Source organism: Carassius gibelio, chromosome A1 (genome assembly GCF_023724105.1).
Source record: "Carassius gibelio isolate Cgi1373 ecotype wild population from Czech Republic chromosome A1, carGib1.2-hapl.c, whole genome shotgun sequence".
NCBI lineage: Eukaryota > Metazoa > Chordata > Actinopteri > Cypriniformes > Cyprinidae > Carassius > Carassius gibelio.
Window position 1 is genome coordinate 4569873 of NC_068371.1, and position 21040 is coordinate 4590912.

The 21040-nt window shown below is 37.3% G+C and overlaps 1 protein-coding gene across 1 annotated transcript; it reads left to right on the forward strand.

The window, feature by feature from the left end:
- The first annotated feature begins 843 nt into the window (after positions 1-843).
- LOC127962691 (proteasome adapter and scaffold protein ECM29) lies at positions 844-20625 on the forward strand. The gene is made up of 49 exons (XM_052562377.1): positions 844-930; positions 1679-1809; positions 2147-2263; positions 2411-2529; positions 3091-3237; positions 3325-3496; positions 4336-4475; positions 4548-4626; positions 4718-4837; positions 4966-5051; positions 5178-5253; positions 5357-5406; positions 5531-5597; positions 5683-5805; positions 5986-6089; positions 6181-6304; positions 6451-6531; positions 7351-7570; positions 7735-7826; positions 8191-8325; positions 8411-8552; positions 8701-8873; positions 9047-9148; positions 11179-11302; positions 11459-11604; positions 11698-11752; positions 11872-11986; positions 12379-12447; positions 12591-12708; positions 12805-12972; positions 13067-13146; positions 13257-13362; positions 13466-13513; positions 13594-13712; positions 13807-13957; positions 14920-14985; positions 15110-15199; positions 15285-15351; positions 15448-15539; positions 15627-15693; positions 16040-16231; positions 17205-17416; positions 17592-17635; positions 18244-18436; positions 18565-18703; positions 18779-18884; positions 19086-19174; positions 19423-19494; positions 19964-20625. Exons 1-49 carry the CDS (start codon positions 909-911, stop codon positions 20101-20103), a joined length of 5490 nt encoding a protein of 1829 aa, XP_052418337.1. The 5' UTR covers positions 844-908; the 3' UTR covers positions 20104-20625.
- Positions 20626-21040: the final 415 nt, after the last annotated feature.

Genomic DNA, 21040 nt, shown 5'->3' on the forward strand with positions numbered 1-21040 from the left:
TTGTACAATGCTGTAACTGGATATTACTGGAGTAAAAAAAAGTGTGAAAAGCAACACATGTAAAGCCTGACTTATGATAGAAAAATATCATATTTTGAATAAAACAGTTTTGAAACTCAAACATGTATTTAGGAAAAAAGTTTTCATAAGGGTTTCATGTTTTGTCATGTATTTGACACATCAGGCTTTTATGATTTATTCAGAGGCACACAAACTGAGGTAAAATATGCAATTAATGAGATAATAAGTATGATAGCTTATAATGTACATCAAATTTTTTTTTTTTTTTGTATAATAGTATCAGAATACTTAACATGCAAATAAATATCCGTTGTCCCTTTGTATCTCCCAAAAAATATGTTTTTAGTAAGATTAAATATAATTTTATGATCAAACCTCAAAACGCATAATGCAATGCAATATTACTGAGAAATACAAGTTTCTCAAGTTATATTTTAAATACAAGTTTCTCAACTACAAGTTGCTTTACTTTCATTAAATGCTCTTTAAAATTATATTGTTCTTGATATGAAATATCAAGGTGAAATATTTAAAGCAGCAGTAGAAAAGTTACTCTTACATTTAACAAAGTTTTGTTGATATTGATCATTTGATATCATCTAATATGATGCGTATGCTTTATAGGGTTAAACTTTTTTTTAAGTTATTGAATAATAAATATAGCCTATTGCGTAATTAACGCATATCCTTTGTTAGGGTTGTTTATTTTATTTTAAATTTAGACAACTATTTATTTGCTTTGTACCATTTTTTATTGTATGAAGCGAATCTGATTTTGTAATATTAATTGTAAAAAATGCAGCTAAACAGAAAATTGAGAGAGAGAGAGAGAGAGAGAGAGAGAGAGAGAGAGAGAGGGGGGCAGTGCTCGTGACTTCACTTCAAACATGGCCGCACAGGACGAGCTCAGTAAGTTTAAATCATTGTACATGTATTATTTCTTCAATGCCGCGTGCTTGTTTTCAATGTCTTCTTCATTATTTGTCACTCTAATGAGAGTCCGTGCTGTGTGTGTTTTTATTGCTTGTAGTTACATAAATAAATATGTGTAAAGTGAATATCAGTTCGGCATCTAGTTATTTTCTTACAGAGGCCCAATGCTCAGTCATGCTCTGAAATGAAAGTACCTCTTTTGAGGTTTGTCTCAATTACAGGACACTACAACCTCTATTTACCGCGACATTTGCGGCATCTAAATGCCATAGTGGTCGAGGCCTGGTTGTCATTTACTGACAGCGTGAGAAATAAGTATATTTGTAATAAACGTTAACTATGGTTAGCAGCAGCGAGGCTATTCTGGTCACATGCTAAACATCTAACGTTAGCGCTTAGAGTGCCTGTATTTACAGTTTTTCTGCATTTATAGTTAGTCTTATTTTGTGTTGTTCATTGCATGTTTGTTAAATATTTTATGTTAAATTGTTTTGTTTAGAGAGCTACTGAAATGCACTCATGCCAGAGACATACGTTAGATGCATTGCAGTAGTGTCTCTTTAATAAATCGTTTTATTAAAGATCAGACTTCTTGCAATTAACCTGTGATCATTTTTTTTTCTTCATTCAAATCAATATGAAAAAATACAAGTTAGTGCTTTTTATTTTGAACACTCCGTCTGTCACGTACTTTAATGCTTTCTCTTTTTTTCCCCCATTATAGACCAGTTAGAGCGTGTGTTTTTACGTTTGGGTCATGCAGAAACAGATGAGCAGTTGCATGATATTATATCCAAATTCCTGCCCCCTGTCCTCCTCAAACTATCCAGTGTGCAAGAGGGGGTTCGCAAGAAAGTAAGTATGTGAGAAAAACAAAGTTAAGAGGAGAATCAGGATTTTCAGTTTTGTGGAGAACAAAAATAAAAATACTTTTATTGAATTCCTGATGGGTCTCAACATCATACAGACACTGTTGTAAAGGATTCACATATGCAGAATACAATATGGGAAAATGTTATGTAGTTAACATTCTTAATGCAAAATGTATATAAGAGATGCAAGTTCAAAACATACTTTTTACACTGTTAAGCTCACTTTTCTAGGGATTCATAGTCCAAAAGTAGCACCAATGAGAGTAATAAAAAAAAAAAAGATCTATAAAAAATCTGTATTTTATGATTGTCCTCTTCAGGTTATGGAGTTGTTGGTACACCTGAACAAAAGGATAAAGAGTCGACCCAAGATTCAGCTTCCTGTAGAGACATTGTTGGTTCAGTATCAGGACCCTGCTGCTGCATCTTTTGTCACGGTATGATCATTTCACAATCCCCACTGTCTATACTCGATGTGATTTATCTTGAGACGGGACGTGTTATTTATGCCAAGGTTGTGTATTCCCTTATTCATTATACAGCTAGAACTTGATTGTAATGGCTTACTGTGTCTGTGCTCGCAGAACTTCACTATCATCTACATAAAAATGGGCTATCCTAGGCTGGAGGTCTCCAAACAGTGTGAGCTCGCACCTACTCTCCTCACAGCAATGGAAGGCAAACCACAGCCCCAACAGGACAGGTTCGTTTTCAGCATTATTTTTATTATTAGAACTGGTTATTAACACATGTATAATATATTTAAAAAATTTGAAATTTAAAAAAATCTTTATTATTAATAATACACACTGCTGTTTAAAATGTTGTGATTGGTATGATTTTTTATTTATTTTTTAATGCTCACCAACGCTGCATTTACTTAACTAAAAATACAAAAGTAAAAATAGTAATATTATGAACTATTATCACAATTTCTAATAACCGTTTTCTTTTTTATATATTGTAAAATGTTATTTATTCCTGTGATGCAAAGATGTATTTTCAGCATCATCTCTCCAGTCTTCAGTGTCACATGATCCTTCAGAGCTCATTCTCATATACTGATTTGCTGCTCAAGAAACATTTCTGATTATTATCAGTAGTGAAAACCGTTTTGCTACTTACTTATTTTTTCTGAATTCTGGATTCTTTAATGATTAGAAAGTTCAAAATAGCAGCATTTATTTGAAATAGAACTTTTGCATTGTTTCAAAAACAATATTGAAGTCAAACAAATTTAAGTCTGTCTCTTCTCTCTCTCTAGTCTAATGCACCTGCTGATCCCTACACTGTATCATATGAAGTATCCATCAGAGCCATCTAAAGCTTCCCCATTTGTCCTGACGGAGAGACCCAAAACTGTACATCTGCTCTTAGAGTTCATGCTTGATGTTCTTCTGATGCCTTATGGGTATGTCAAGTAGATGTGTACAACAGGTTGTGCCTGGTTATGGTAATACTGTAATCTCTTTAACTCTATCTCTCAAATTATATCAAGGTTTGTGTTAAATGAGCCTCCAAGTCGTCCGGCCCCTTCGTCTCCACAAGGGGGATCTGGAACCGGAGCCGTGGCAGCACAAGGTCTCCCTCAGCCTCCTCCAGGAATGAGTGTTTATGCAGTTAAAAGAGTCATTGGAGAAGCTCAGTGGAGCCCAGAGCAACTGGAGCAGGTGAGGTTGCAAGAAAATGTGTTGGAGGATATTTGCTGTTTTTAATGGGAGATATATCGCCTCCATTCCGTCTACACCTTAAATTGTCTAGAGAATGAATTAAAGGTACAATTTGTAAGATATTTGCAGTAAAATATCCAACAACCACTAGGTAGGTGTTATATATTTTGTCCAGCTGATTACTAACAATATCTCTAATGTTTTCAAGTACTTGTAAAACATGAGAAAATTCCCATTCTTAACAGTGACACAGGGACAATGTAGTCGCCTGTCAATGAACGTTAGTTACCCTTTGTTACCGCCTTTACTGACGTAGAAACCACGTGACAACAGTGCCGCGTAGACAAATGTGGAAGTAGCTTCGCGACACTCTTCAACTAGGAAGAGATACCGATGTAGCTTGTTTTAATCGACAGGTGAGTTGTTTTGATTCGTATCTTTACAGAAAACGTATGCTATTATAACGATCAACAAGATCAGTATATTGAGGTATACATGCCGAACGTCTCTAGACCCGTGCGATGACGCATCTGATCCATAGTCTGATCGCGTCTTTGCATTGACTTTGTATGTTATCTACTCACGTAAATCGTTGAACTCGTGTTAAATCCGTGATTTATCTTTCCGTCTGATTGATCACCGTCAGCGGTTGGGTAGAAGACAACGCATCCCATCATTCCACACTCCTTCTTAGCGTCAACAAACCACGCGATTGTTATTGTTTTGGTAGTGCGCCCTCTAGTGTCAGGTCCTACAACCTGTCCCTTTAATTGGAATAACCGTTTTACTCTTGTTGTCTTGATTCTTTCTGAGTAACCGCTGCGTTATTGTGTTTGCAGTGTAAACTGGGAATTGTGAAGTTTATAGAGGCAGTGCAGGTGCCTGAGGTTGAATCAGTCATTCACTTAGTTGTGGCTTCAAGTGACACCAGGCACAGTGTCGCCACAGCCGCTGATCTGGAACTAAAGAGCAAGCAGAGGTGAGGTTCTCAAGTTAAACCATGAGGTCTTGATATCGAAACTCATCTCTTGTGTCATGTTTTGTACTGCAGCATTATCGACTGGAACAATCCACTCATCATCAACAAGTTGTATAAAGTTTACCTGGGTGATATTCCACTCAAAAGTAAAGTAAGTATATGTAACACACGGTCGGTCTAAAACGTTATTATTTACATATTCACTTACATACACTACATAAGGTGTTTGTGTGTTTATTCAGGGTGCCACAGTGAAACAGGAGCTGAAGCATGAGCCGGTCAGCACCAGAGTCAAGATGAAGATTCTGCCTCATCTTCTCCGCTCCAGACTGGCTGCTGAGTGCTTTCCTGCTAACATACAGGTCAGAGAGAGAATGATGGATTTAAAGAAAGTGAATGCAGCTGAGATGCATGTTAAAAGAGAAATGAATCGAGGCAGGAGAGCAGTAAGTCAGAACCTGTTCGTAACGGTGATTGTCTGTTTGTTTAGGTTGTTTATGATGGACTTTTTGGAGCAAACACCAACAACAAACTCTTGTCCCTCACTCTGCAGTTTGTACATCATATCTGTACGGTGTAAGTGTAAATCATATGGAAAATCACATTTACTGCAATACAAAGCATTTTTGAGGCTTCCTAGTTTATTTTGTATGAATTTGCATGGTCTGTCTGAGGTGATAATAATTGTGTTTTACTCTGAAGGTGCCCCGATAGCAACAAACCTTTGGGTTTGATGCTGCTGAATGGTCTTACCAAGCTTATTAATGAATATAAAGAGGTATGAATCCTTGCTAAACAATGTATGCTTTAGTTGTAAGTCAAATGTAGTGTTTTTCAGAAGTAACCGTCAAAATTACCATAATTTATTATTTTTTTATAAGGACCCCAAACTACTATGTATGGCCTACTCAGCTGTTGGAAAACTTTCCAGGTAATATTAACCTTTTACGATGAGCAAATGTAGCAAACAATATATTTTAAGATTATTCATTTAATATTATTTTATGTAACAAAAAATCCTATAAATTGAATCCTTTTTTCCTTTGCTATAATAGTCGAATGCCTCAGCTTTTCACAAAAGACATTGCATTGGTACAGCAGTTTTTCGAGTCCATGTGCAAGGTTTGTTTAATACTCATTTTATACAGTAATTATTACTTAATGACCTGTTGTAAAATCTTAACCTGGTTTCTCTCAATGAAAACAGGAGGATGCTGATGTACGACTGGCCATACAGGAGGCCTTGTCGATGATGGTGGGAGCGTATGTAAATCTTCAAGGGGCGCTTCTGAACCTAATGGAAGCACTTGTTGCGGCATATATCACAAAGGTTTGTTAGTATTATTATTACAAGCACGTAGGAAAAATAAACAAACAAACGTCTCGACAATAAATATGAAATAACCCACTTAGACTCAGAGTTGGGTTAAATACCTTGTTGTATCATTTAAGTTTAAGATTAAATATAAAGGTAGTGTGTAATGTTTTGTTGCTTATGGTTTTGTGTTAGCCGGAGGTACAGGTGCGTCAGATAGCGATGAAATTTGCCATCACGGTGTTTGCTCCTGATCACGTCGCCTCTAGATATCTCTTACTGCTGGCTGCAGGAGATCCGTGAGTATATACTTACACTTCCTGGAGTTCTTTCAAGTTTTCAATTAAGCATTGTCTTGAAAGATTAACATCATATGGCCTGTGTTTTTAGTCGTGAGGAGGTGTCTGGGGATGCTCGGCGAGCCCTTCGGTCTCACCCCTCTATGAAGACAGAGAGAGAGGGATCAAGGCCCATGCCGTCATTCCCTGAGATGGTCAGCTTCATCCATGAAAAGGTGAGGTGTTTCAATTTGTTGTTACTGAATTATAGCTGATGTGTCATGACCCAAAATGGGTCTCAGGTTTGTTCTGATGCTAAATGCAAATATTTAAATCCAAGTAATCTAGAGGCTGGCTGACCCTTTGTTGTTTTGTGTCATAGGCTGCACAGAGATTGAAGACTCCTGCCAAATATATTGTTGGTACTTCCACTTTGCCTTTTAATCCTGCCACATTCGGAGAGGTAAAGTAACCTTTAGACTTAAAGGGATAGTTCATGCAAAAAAAAAAAAAAAAATTGTCATTGTTTACTCACCCTACACTTGTTCCAAACCTGCATGAGTTTCTTTCTTCTGCTAAACACAAAAAAAACTTTTAAAGAATGTTTACAATCAGACAGATGACGGTAGCCATTGAATTCCATAGCATTTTTTTTTTCATACTATCGAAGTTAGGGGTAATGAACTATCGTTATCATTTTAATTAGGGGTGTTGCAATAATATACATTATTTTAATAAGGATATGTATTAATAAAGTAATGCTAATCGGCACTGTATGGAATACTTTAAAATAATATTTCTGTGATGAGAATCAGTTCACAGAAGGAAGTTATTTAAAACACTTGTTTGGAGTAAAAATTATATTCAAAAAAATAGTTGCACTCTGATGCTGAAGTCAACTAGAAATGGTTAGCAGTCTTTTCTGTTTAGTTTAATTGTTCTTTCGGTATGCAATGTTGTTATTCATTAGTCAAAAGGGGAGGGGGATTATGAATTTGACAGAAAGCATGATTTATTTATTTGTTTATTTTTATTTCTTAAGATTTCTTTATATATATATAACGATATGTTATCATGAATTTGTGGCCCCAATAGTAGTGAAAAAACAGCCCTATTGGAAGTCAATGGCTACCGCCAGCTGTTTTGTTGAACAAGTGGAGGGTGATTTTTGCATGAGCTGTCCCTTTAAGAATTCTTTCAAAATTTTATTTAATAAATAAACATGCCACATGTGTTTTTTCTTGAACAAATGCATCTCTTTATCACTCTTTTGTTTCTACAGATAGTTCTTTATCTGAGAATGTGTTTAGCTTGTAGTGCTGGTGCCACATACTTAACTCAGAGCCTGATAGACATGCAGGATGATGCTCCTCTTATCGGACGCTATGTTCAATCATTACTGTCCAATGAAGCTTCTCCTTCCTCAGCCACTAAAGGAGGAGAGACCAGTCCAGTTCACATCTACATGGACTTACTGCAACAGCTGCTGTCAGCTGTAGGGGGTGAGGAGTTTACAAATATAAACTGTAAACTAATTTAAATCTAAAACTGGCATTACTACATTTATGGAATATGGTTAATGCCTATGTGTAATATGTAGAACATATGGATTATTGTAGATTTGATTTGTTGTGATCTGATGTTGTGATATGATTCATTAATACAGGTATCCCAGTGATGTACTGTCTTTTGGAAGTGGTCTCTGTGTGCCCAGAGAAACTTACCCCCAACTTTGTTGACAAAATCGACTGGATTAAAGTAAATATTATATTGCATTATATTATATTACCATTAAAAGGTTTGGTGTCACTATAATTTTTCTTTAATTTGATCATAAGTGACAGTAAAGACTTTTTAATGTAAGATTCATGTTCTTTTAAAGTTTTTGTTCATCAAAGAAACAAAAAAAAAAAAAAAGTAGCACAAAAATATTAAGTAGCATCATATAATATAATAATTTCTGAAGTATCATGTGGCACTGAAGAATATTTTCAAAAGCATTAAAATTGATCTTAATGATCCCAAACTATGTGTGTATTATATTATATCCTCTAGAATGAAGACTAGAAGTATGTCTGACTAAAAACTGTAATTTGGTTAATTAATCATGCTTGTTTTGCAGGGTCTCATGAACACAAATAAAGAAGACATGCGTGAATTGGCAGCACAACTGTACGCCGTGGTTGTCTCTACTATGTCTGGAAATGAGCTTAGAACTGCTGTACAAAACCTGATTAAGACAACTAAAGACATACATGTATGTTTAAAATAGTGTACTTTTTTTTTTTTTTTTAATTGAGAAATTATCTCATTTTTAGAAATGAATTTTTTTTTACATTTAGAGTCCTGAGACTCAGCATGGTGCCATCTTGGCTCTGGGCTACATGGTGGGCAGATACATGAATAAGAGGCGGAGCCTTATGCCTACTGAACCCACTCCCAAAGAAAATGAGGAAATAATTGCTATGGCCACAAAAACCATCGGTATGCAGCTTTTCATAAAGAGTTTCAAACACGACACTTGATATTGGGACGCTCTTAAATAACACAATGAACTTGGTTTCATTTGTTAACTATTGCAGCAAAAACATAAATATATACACTAACAGCTAGCAATGTGTTGGTCTTGCAGGTTCATTTCTGGGTAGCGAGTCTCCTCTGTTGACTGTTGCTGCTGTGACCGCGTTGGGAGAGATTGGGCGTAACAGCGCGTTGCTGATTCCAGCTGATGGAAACGGCTTCACTAAACTCAGTCTAGTGGATAACCTGCTTGCCAGGATCCCATCTGGAAAAGAGACTGGCAAGGTAAAACAAAACACACACTCCGTGAATGATTTGTGACAGTATTATTGATGTGTGCATTCTTCATCCAAATAAGAGCTTCTGTCCAGATCAGGTTTCACACTGTTTCCTCAATGAAATGTTTTTTTTTTTTTTTCACGTTTGTGATACTGATTGTCTGCTCTTTGTGTTGTCAGATGAAAGAACGTGCCATCCAGACTCTTGGGTTTCTGCCGGTGGGAGATGATGAATTCCCACACCAGAAGAAAATCCTGCAGGGCCTCATGGATTCAGTAGAGGTAATGTGATGTCTCATGAAGAAGCCAATAGAAATGATGTTGATATTTATAACTTCTTTTGCGAGATTTCCTGTGTTCACAGTCGAGACTCCGGTTGAAAATCTGTTCGTGTGTGGTGTGATGTCTGTCACATCATGGCACACAACACACTATAGGAGCAAAACTCCTATATCCTCATTTTTTTATCCTCATGTTTGTGGTCTATCACATTTTGAAAATCTTATAAGATGTAAAAAATATTTTGGTGTGTACCCAGCATAACATATTATTTACTGTGTACATATAATGTGTGTTTTTCTAGGGCTGCCAAGTGATTAAAATGTGTAATCTACCGGATTTTTCGGACTATAAGTCGCACTTGTGTATAAGTCGCATCAGTCCAAAAATACGTCATGACGAGGAAAAAAACATATATAAGTCGCACTGAACTATAAGTCGCATTTATTTAGAACCAAGAACCTAGAGAATACATTACCATCTCCAACCGCGAGAGGGCGCTCTATGTTTTCAGTGTAAACTACAGGAGCAGTGAGCAGCCAGGTGGGAAGGAAGTCGACCGGAAGTTGAAGTTGGCTGCGTTCCGCCATCTTGTAGCAGAACTTAACTTGCGTTAGCATCCCATTGACTCCCATTCATTTTGCCGTCACTTTGACAGCGAATAACTTTACATCTGAGGCGTTTAAAGACTCCATTTGTCCATTATTTATTTCTAAAGATACATGACAATTTATAAAGGGCTTCATTACCTTCTATGTTTCATTATGACCCCGTAGAAACAGTTTTTGTAAAAATAGGCTAACGATTGCGTCATAACCACTCGGCTCTCTGTCGCATTACCGTACAGACAGGAGGAGAAGCTCACAGGCAATTAACTTAATATGGCGTACTGGCGTTACATTTTAAAATACTATACAACATAATTAATCAGAATACTTACTCCTGCTCACTCACGCCAAAGAACTCCCCGCTCAAGCTCGCCGTCTCTGCAAGATTAACAATGGCAGTTTGCACGCACAGCTACTAGAAGATGTACATCTGTCAGACAGATCTTAATGAATAAAGACTCATCTAAAAACGGGCTTCACTTGTCTCAATTTAGTTCCAATGGGGTCGCTGTGTCCATTTCTTTTACTGTCTTTGTGAGCAGCATCTCTGGCAGCATAGAGCGCCCTCTTGCAGCTGTAGACGGTAATGTTTTCTGTTAGTTAATTTCTCTTGGTTCATGTCAAATTAATTTTGATAAATAAGTCGCACCTGATTATAAGTCGCAGGACCAGCCAAACTATGAAAATAAAGTGTGAGTTATAGTCCGGAAAATACGTATAATTAATTAAATGATGTGCCTATTAATTAATAGCAAATTAAACATTCATAAATTCTGGCTGATAAATCATCTCCCAAAAGATAATTTAAAGTCATTATTGTGTTAAATGAGAAAAGCATTGAATAGACATGACAAATGCAACTTTAAAAAAATAAATATTGATTCAACATATAAAAAAGTGAATTATAAATGTATTTATTTATTTATTTTTTTACAAAAAATGAAATTAAATTATACTCTAAATATGTAAATAAAACGACCATTAAGTGGCAAAAAGTCACTGTCTTAATGAGCAAGCAATTTGTTCATTAGGCTGATTTGTTTATAAACTAAGACATTTTTTTATTTTTATTTTTTTTATTGATTGTTTGATCTACTGTTGCTTTAGTAACAAACACAGATGTATGCATCTAATCGACACATAAACAGTGTGCTCTTACTGTATATTGTGGATATTTAGGAAACTTATTAACAACATCTACAATACTTAAATAATGCTAATTAACCACTGTTAATTTTTCCAGAGACAGTACGCTAAATATTTTGTTTGTGTAATCAACAAGTCAAAGCAACACAAGGGTGCATTCAGAAGGACACATAATTAATCACACCTAATCGATAGCCTTAGTTTTGTCAAGAAACATAAAAAATGATGTGGCCATTTCTTCACATTTTCTTTATTGTTAAATGTTGTGGCTTTCTCTAGGCCAAGCAGGTGGAGCTGCAGTTTACAGTAGGAGAGGCTTTAACTAATGCTGCTATAGGAAGCTGCTCGGGAGCTGCCCGAGATGTGTGGACATGCACAGAAGACCAATACTGCCCGCCTGATGGTAAGTATGTGTGTGAGAGATAGAGAGACAGAACTGGGGCTCGAACACACAAGGGGAATCTTTTTCACACTTGTCTTACATGTGCACACATGACTTTTGGACAAGCGCTGATTCTGAGTTGTGCAGTTAAGCAATTTCTCTCATCCTTTTTTTCAGATGTGAAGAATAATGATATTGTGCCCTGGGTGTTGAACTCTGTCTTGTCCAAATATATATTAAGTGCCAACCCTCATGTTCGGCAGGCTGCCTGCATATGGCTCCTGTCTCTAGTCAAGAGACTCAACCATCACAAAGAAATCCAGGTGAATACACCCACGGTGCACTCCTAGTCTCATTCACACATGCAAAAAAACATTGGCATTACAAAGCATCTGTTCCCTCTTTGTCTGTGACAGTCTCATCTGAAAGAGATACAGACAGCCTTTATCTCTGTCTTGTCTGATCCAGATGGTGAGTGACATACTGCTTCTTAATGATACTGCTCTTTTAAAAGGTCACCTTACATTTCCACAGTCTCTAAAGTTGGGGAGCTTGTGGGCATGATTTATAGTTATGATCTGTGTGTGTAGAACTCAGCCAAGATGTGGCATCTAAAGGACTCGGGATGGTTTATGAGCTTGGTGGAGAACAGGATCAACAGGAATTGGTGTCAACCCTTGTGGAAACTCTTATGACTGGTAAAAGGTATTAATAAACCAGATTGTTTCTGGTATTGCTTTCATTATTGTGGAGTATGATTTATCATAAATTGCATTACGAAGACTTACCAATCCCCTGAATAAGGGCAATAACTCATTATAGTGTTCCTGTAGCTCAATTGGTAGAGGTTGGGGGTTCGATTCCCCGGGAACACATGATAGGTAAAAAATTGATAGCCTGAATGCACTGTAAGTCGCTTTGGATAAAAGCATCTGCTAAATGCATACATTTAATTTTTAATTTAATATAGGCTTCTATACTTTTTTTTTTTTAATTAGCTACATCACAGAATAATACATCTTGGGCACTTGGATACATTGCAATGTGTATGATTCGCTCCTGACTATTTTGTTAGCTTTGAGATTTTGTGTTTTCAGAGCCAAGCATACCGTCTCAGAGGACACTGAAGTCTTCCAGGGGGGGTCCCTTGGTAAAGCACCTGACGGGTGGGTACTTCTTATATTTCAGATGCTTTAGAAACATTTCATGGAGTAGGACTTCACAGATTTGAGAATGCAATTTTTTATGAGATTACAGGAATAGATGTTTTCCTTTTATCATATATTGTTGTGATCGTTTGCTTCGGTAGACAAGGACTCTCAACCTACAAGGAGCTCTGTGCACTGGCTAGTGATCTAAACCAACCGGATCTTGTTTATAAGTTCATGAATCTTGCCAATCACCATGCCATGTGGAATTCCAGAAAGGTAAACTATATTAACTGTGATGTGATTGTTTATAGCTTGGTAACTTAGAGCTTTTTCAGTGGCATGCAGTGATCGTTGACTCTTCCTGTACTGTAGGGGGCAGCATTTGGGTTTAACATTATTGCAGCTAAAGCAGGTGAGCAGCTGGCTCCTTTCCTGCCTCAACTGGTTCCCCGCCTCTATAGATATCAGTTTGATCCCAACCTGGCCATCAGACAGGCCATGACTAGCATCTGGGATGCTCTGGTCACGGATAAAACCATTGTAAGATATTATTACCACTTAGAATCACATTGCTTAAAAGATAGCAGGGACACAGTATTGCTAATTACAATGATATTTTGTTTATTTTTGACAGGTGGAAAAATATTTTCAGGAAATACTTCAAGATGTCATTTCCAGCCTGACTAGTAACATGTGGAGGGTGCGGGAGTCGAGGTAAATTGTTTAGATATGCTCGAAACAGCCTTGATTTCCTCCCTTCTAGATTGGGTTCAAATCCTCAGACCCTTTTATTTGTACCTTTTTTTTTGTGTTTTTTTTTTCAGCTGCTTGGCTTTGAACGATCTGATACGTGGAAGGCAGGCAGATGAAATCATCGACCGCCTGTCAGAAATCTGGGAGACTCTGTTTCGGGTCCTGGATGATATAAAGGTTATTAATAAATGGCTTCTGTATTTCTTCTTATGTTCTGTGTGTGCATGTTTGTAATCTACAGCTGATTTCATTTAACCGTCTCATTTGTTTCCTGTTGTAGGAGTCGGTTCGTAAGGCGGCAGATCTGACTCTGAAGACTCTCAGTAAAGTGAGTTGCAGCACTGAATACTGGATATTCCATTGATTTCCCTCTTACAGATTACTGACGAGTGTGTGTTTGTCCAATAGGTGTGTGTGCGCATGTGCGAATCTACAGGTGTAACTGCTCAGAGGACCGTGGCTGTGTTGTTGCCAACTCTACTGGACAAAGGCATCGTCAGCAACGTAACCGAAGTACGGACTCTCAGGTAAGAACACATGCATTGACCAGCCACATGCAGACAAACCATAATACATCTCTTTATATTCAGAGTAAAGGTCTTGAGTATTGCTTTGTTTTAGTATCCAAACTCTAGTGAAGATCAGTAAGACAGCAGGCAGCCGTCTAAAGCCTCACGCTCCTCGACTCATCCCGGCTCTACTGGAGGCCCTGACCGTGCTGGAGCCGCAGGTGCTCAACTACCTGAGTCTGAGAGCCACAGAGCAGGAGAAGGTGAGCTGATCTGAGAGCATCTTGTATGGAGGACTAGAAGACAAGGCACTTTTGTTTATGTAGCGCTTCATACAACTGAGCTAGCTTCAAAGCAGATTCACTGGAAAGTAACAGAAACAATGATCCCAACTTGATCAAAAATCAGGCAATTTCAAATTTTGTTATAATGCAGCTCTAACAAAACAGTAGTGTCTGTTGTTCTTGCTCTTACTGATTGGAACCTACCTTTAACAGAAAAATAACTAATGTCTCATTTCATTACAATGACGTGATTATTGGACATAAACATTTCCATTAATTACTAAAATTAATCATTTCCCATCGGGTGTGTGCTTTCCGTGTAGGCCACTCTGCTAAAATAGGAAATCTAAACAGCAAACCCCAAATAAATATTGTGAAATAACCAATACACAAGAACAGTATGAACACAGTAAAATAAAGTGATGGAGGAGTGCAGTCTCTCCATCACACACTTAAACAAAAACGAAGGAATCAGTTATTTATATTCTCTTATTTATTCAATGTTTATATTTATTCATTTATTATTAAAAAAATTGTAATGAATAAATAGACATGCCTTTAACTCTGCATTTAATTAATGTTTAAAAATGTGGTTAAATGTAACAAATAAAAAAAATTAACATTAATCGTTATCCAAAATGATCCAAACTGACAAATAAATGACATATTTAAAAATAGAATTTATTTGTTTTAAAATGTAGTTAAATGTAACAATAATAATTACTTTTTTAAATATGAATTAACTTAATTTACTTTGCTTTGCAAATGAGTGCGAGTTTGAGACCAAGTGAGTTTGAGCTTATCCAGACAATGGCCAATGGAGAGCATTTGAAAACAGTCATTTTTGCTATTCCTTTCGGTGGCATTAGTTGTATAGATGTTAGACACCTCACGTTCTGAATGGACCGAACTCATTGTTTTCACATTTTCTTTTATGGCAGAGTGCAATGGATGCCGCAAGGTTAAGTGCAGCCAAGTCCTCTCCTATGATGGAGACCATTAATATGGTAAGACACGTCATTTTAAGTCTATCCTTAGGATGCATTAGCTACATATCTATTTGTATGTAGCCACATTTACAAGTGTATTTTTAGACTGCAATGTTTATGTGAGCTGTGTTTGTGTTTTTAGTGTCTACAGCACTTGGATGTGTCTGTCTTAGGAGAGCTTATTCCAAAACTTTGTGATTTACTAAAGAGTGGAATCGGACTTGGAACAAAGGTACACATCCTGCTCGATTTTTGTCTGTAATACACTTGTGCTTACACATGTACACACAGGCTGACAGTTGTATGTGTTGTTGTAGGGAGGATGTGCCAGTGTAATTGTGTCATTGACAGTGCAGTGTCCTCAAGATCTCACACCATATTCAGGTAACATGTACTGACAGATCAGAGGGATTCTACTCTTTTTGTACATTTATTAGTTATATAGGTGTCTTATGTGTTTTTCCTGGTCTTGTCTCACAGGTAAACTCATGAGTGCACTCCTAAATGGGATCAATGACCGTAGTAGTGTCATTCAGAAGTCGTTTGCCTTTGCCATTGGACATCTGGTCAGGGTATGAAAACACTCCTGCATACATTTGTCAATTGAACTTAAAGCAACTACAGAGCTACAAAACAATACTCTTGGTTTTCCCCATCAGACAGCCAAAGACAACAGCGTTGAGAAGCTTCTGCAGAAACTGAATACCTGGTACCTGGAAAAAGAGGGTAGGAGGACTTACATTTTATTTGAAGGAATATCTCACCCAAATAAGAATGCCCTCATGTCCTTTCATGACTTTCTTTGGTCGAACACTAAAGAATAAAGTTGGCTTGTGCTACGTAAAAGAGCAGCTTAAAAATCACTTCAAAACATGTCTTCTTGTGTTCCATGGAAAAATGGACAGTCTTAAGGTTTTGGAATAACATGACGATGAGTTAACGATGCCCCCATTTTCATTTATGGGAGAACCGTTCATTTAATGAAGAGGATTTTTCTCTTGAATAATAAGAATCGTGTAAACCCTTGTGCTCTCGATTCTCGGATTTCTGAAGTGTTTTCTGTAATCCTCAGAGGCACTGTACAGGTCCTCATGTTGTCTGGTGGTTCATGCCATCAGTCACTACAGTCCTGATGTGTTGAAGGCTCACGCTGGAGTGGCTCTCCCGCTGGCTTTTCTGGCCATGCATCAGGAGCCCGAGGAAGAGAAGGGAGAGAGCGCCGAGGCCAACCTGTGGTCTGAGGTCTGGCAGGAACACGTACCGGGTAGGTTAAGATGCACAACCCTTGGGGGAGAAAAGGTCGTTTTGGAGATTCATTCATAAGATTTTTAATGACCTAAAAGTCATTTAACCCTTTACCTTTTTTTTCATTGGGTTTGTAAATATTTCATTTTAAACTAGGCTGTTATTTAAAAAAAAAAAAATAATAGCACTTTCTTGGACCATCTTTGTGTTCTGATGCAGATGAGTCATTATGAGGTGTAAATTGATTCATTGAAATGGACAGTTTGAACAGTAACGTAAATAATCAAAACGTAACAGCTCTGTTACAGTATTTTTTTCTGAAATTTGTTCAAACACATATTAATGCTCTCATACAAATGATGAGATGTGGATGGATCAGTCAGTACATAAACAAGCACATAGAAATCATTGACAATTTGTTAAATTTTTTGTAACCTAGCCATATTGCTATGTTTGACATTAAAAGTTTATATATTTAGATTTTTTCATATCTATTTAAAATTGACTTTTGAAACTGAGATAAGTCTCTTGTGCTCACCTAAGCCGTTTTTGTGCTTGTGCTCACCTAAGTTTTTAAACACAGCAGCATGCCTCAATGGAGAATTTAGGCTGACAAACATACACAACTGTTAACCAATCATAGCAGTAGGTGTTTACTTCCGAGTCTACAATCCCCCTCATCTATTAAAACATAGCGTTCTGATGAGATGTGTCAAAACAGGACAGAAAATAGCCTATTTTCTCCCATTTATGATGTTATTCTAGGTGAAAATCTTGATAACATTATAAATCGACCTCAGAGAACAATACAAAATAATAAAAAGACAGACCCCTTTGAAGTATCCTTGTAGAATAAAAGTATTAATTTCTTAAAAAATAAAATAAAAAAATAATCACACTGACTCCAAACAGTAGTGAACTACTAATTATGAACTCATTAATGAACACGTTTCTCCCAGTTTAACATTCTGTTTTGTATTCTGTGTTTTTAGGCAGCTTTGGTGGAATCAGGTTGTACATGACGGAGCTCATAGCCATTACCCAGAGGGCTCTGCAGTCTCAGTCCTGGAAGATGAAGGCTCAGGGTGCCGCTGCCATGGCATCTATTGCTAAGCAACAAACCGGCTCGCTGGTGGCACCTCACCTGGGCATGGTGTTGAGTGCACTGCTTCAGGGGCTTGCAGGACGCACCTGGGCTGGGAAGGTAATATACTCTCTCCTTCTCAAACACATGCTCTGTGCTGAGGGATAGACTTTATGCACCTGGGTGAGGATTCATAATACTCTGTTTGCTCCTGAAGCAGACAAACATGATCTCATGGTCTCAGTGGATGAAACTGATTTCTTTCATTGTTGTGTTTGCATTGATCATTTCACAGGAAGAGCTGTTGAAAGCCGTTGGATCTGTAGTGTCTAAATGCAGGTTAGAATCTACTGTGAACACCTGTGATGTTTAGCAAAAAGAGAAAAACCTTTAGGGGGAATAGTTCACTCAAAAATGAACATTTACCGATAATGTTGTCACTCTCAGGCCCTCTAACATGGAGATGAGTTTGTTTCTTCATCAGAACAGATTTGGAGAAATGGATCCTGTGCAGTGAATGGGTGCCATCGGATAAGAGTATAAAAGTCTGATAAAAATATTGTTGATTACTGTGTATTTATCAGCTGTTTGGACTCTCATTTTGACGGCACCCATTCACTTAAGAGGATCCATTACAGGGCAAGTGGTTTAATATAGTAAATTTGTTCAGAGGAACTAACAAACACCATATATATTTCAGACGACCTGAATCATTTTTGGGAGAACTGTTCCTTTAAATATATGGCCGTTTTTTTTCTTCCCTTAAGAGGTTTACATAACTTTGATTCTTAATATTATGTTAAGCCTTTTATGGTGGGTTGTGCAGAGCATGCTGGAAAACCAGAACTCACAGGAAAACAGAAAATGATAAGCTTCTTGCTGATTCTGGGTTAAGAAAACCCATGTACATTCATTAGCTTTTCATATGTGTGTGTTTCTGTCTGTAGTGTGGAGCTACAGAAGCCTGCAGCAGGTCAGCCGACGGTGAGCGAGGTACTGGATCTGGTGCTGAAGGAATGTAAGAAGGAGAGTCTGGTTTATAAAATGGCAGCTTTACGGAGTGCAGCAGACATCTTGGAATCCACGCAGGAGGATCGTTTCCAGGAAATCACCGACATTGTGCTTCCTCTCATTAAAAAGGTGCAGCAAACCCTACATGCTCACAGTAAATCTCTATTTTATGCTTTGACATTTCATTCCAATTGAGTTAAAGTCTAACAATATTCCTGAAAGTCTTTTAATGATTCAGTATTTATTTTTCTATATAGAATCAGCCAGCAAGTGCCAGCTCCCCAAAACATGATGACGACGATGACGAAGCGAAAGCTCGTGAATTACAGACAGAAGTTCTGCTGTGTGCATTTGAGACACTTGGAAAGGCCTGGCCTAAAACCATTCATACACAGAGTAAGTCTCGGTTACAAGTCTGACACACACGCACAGTGGCAGAGTGATGTATAATGAGTGTGTTTTGTGTTCTAGATCAGTTCCAGAATGAGGTTTGTGGCTTAATGTGTGATAGACTGAAGTTGAGCACGTGGAGAGTGCAACTGGGAGTCCTGCGTGCATTGAAGGTCTTCTATCAGGGGTAGAGCATGCTCAAAATCTCCAACGAATGCCTTGTCTGTGTGAAATATATAGAATTCTAAATAGAAACAGTTTTTAAACCATATTTGAATTTCTTTGTGGAAACAACAGTACTTAAAAGTAAAAAAAAAAAAGTGGTAAAATTGTTGGTGAAATTCCTAAAAAAGATTTTGAATGCCATCATGACTGTGTGGTGTTTTAGATTGTTGCTGCTGGATAAGGAACATCAGAACGCTGCTATTCTGACCGAGATGTTGTCTGAAACCTGCTCTGCTCTGGCAATACCATTAGGTGGAGTTTCTCATGAATTTCTAAACATTTAAAGGCATTTGTCACCCAAAACTGAACCATTTACTCACCCTCAAGTCGTTCTAAACCAGTATGACTAGCTTTCTGCTGTGGAACACACAAAAAGGGTATTTTTGGTGACCACTGACTTCCAAAGAAACCTTTCTTGCATTTTCCACTTAAAATTGTTGTTTTTGAGATCAAATTTCATTCAGACTTAGCTTATGAGTATCATTCTTTTTCTTCTACAGAAAACAAAAGCTATTCATCAGTAAGAACGGATGCTTTGGCGGTAGTCGAACTTCTGTTGAAGAGGATTGAAGGTAGCATTGATTTGCTCAGACTTCTATAAAAAATAGCTGATTAAAGAACTATTTCAAATGTACAAATATAAATGATTTTATGTAGTGATTGACAACATGCCCAACTCGTTAGTTCCTTTTGATAGTTAAAAATGATTTATCGGAAATATCAAGGACACATATTACAGTGCATACCTGCAAACAAATACCAGTAAAATGATAAAATTTTCATCTTAGGAGTTTTTGAAATTATTTTGGAACATTTTGATATTTCAATATAACTACATATTGTTCAGGTAGCAACATTTCAAACAACAGCAGTGTTCACAGAAACATCTTAAACTGTAAAATGCCCAAAAGAACTATGACTTAAACAATTTTGCAGTTTGAATAGTATGTCGTGACAAAAAAACCAAAAGATGAGTTTGCAGGCATGACAGCTGGATGGAAAGCGTCTCAGTATATAAAGACTGTTGTTTTGTGTTTGTAGAGAGCGATCAGTGGGAATGTCTCTCTGAGAGGAGTCGGCAGCAGCTTCAGCGTTCTTTAGCTACAATGGAAACAGACAGCCGTCCAGACCTGAAGGACATAGCCCAGACAATGAGAAGAAAAATACAAGCCCTGCCATGAATAACCTGTCCAAACACAAACACACACTCCTGTCTCCACCGTATCTTTCAGTAATGATCCTCACAGCCATGTCACATACACTCATATTATGCCATAATCTCTGCACTCAAATAACTCTGTGTAGGCCAGACCTTTTATTCCATGTGTAAACGCTTTAACCAATGTGCAAAGACTACAATTGGCTACAAAGAGCCTCATTATGTTTTGCTTAGACATATTCACCGACCATTTTAACCTTGTTGAAGTCTCAGTATGTGCAAGTGTGAGAATACATGACTCCTTTCATCTTGGGTTGTTGTTGTTTTTTCAGTGAGTGAAGATACTGATTAAGAACTGTCCACAGAGTTCGCTTTCATTCATTCAGTGCTGTTAGAAAAGGAGGCATCAGAAAGTCAAGCAAAAGGAACAGGGATCTGCTCAAGCTTTGAATAAAGTGGAATGTTTTTAAATGAGGATTGGTGTAAATGTATTAAACCTGAATTAAAGGGAAGTTCGTAACATAAATGGAATTGAAACCTCAAACCTGCCTTTGTCCCATGTTTGCATGTGTGAATATATATTTTCCGTAATGGATAAATGAAATCTTTGTAAAGAGGCATGTTATACTAGGTCTCATCTTGCAATAGAACTCAATCTTTTGGTTAAAGAACGGACTTTTCCCTAGTGATGTATATTAGACTTCTTCAATCATTTAGTATTTAAACCCCTCCCCTTTCTTACAATCTGCCTCTAAATCAACCAGCTGGATAAATTGGGTGGATTTAGAAAGTTCTCATATTGATAAATTAATGTCCATGATCCATAACAACTGGATATACCTCCAGCGAGAGAGCGCTTTACAGTTAATATCCAGCAAAAAGTAAATTTTATCCAATATAAAAATCAGCATTTTAACTGTATTTTGGGTAGTATGTCATCTTCATTTCTGACACCTCTA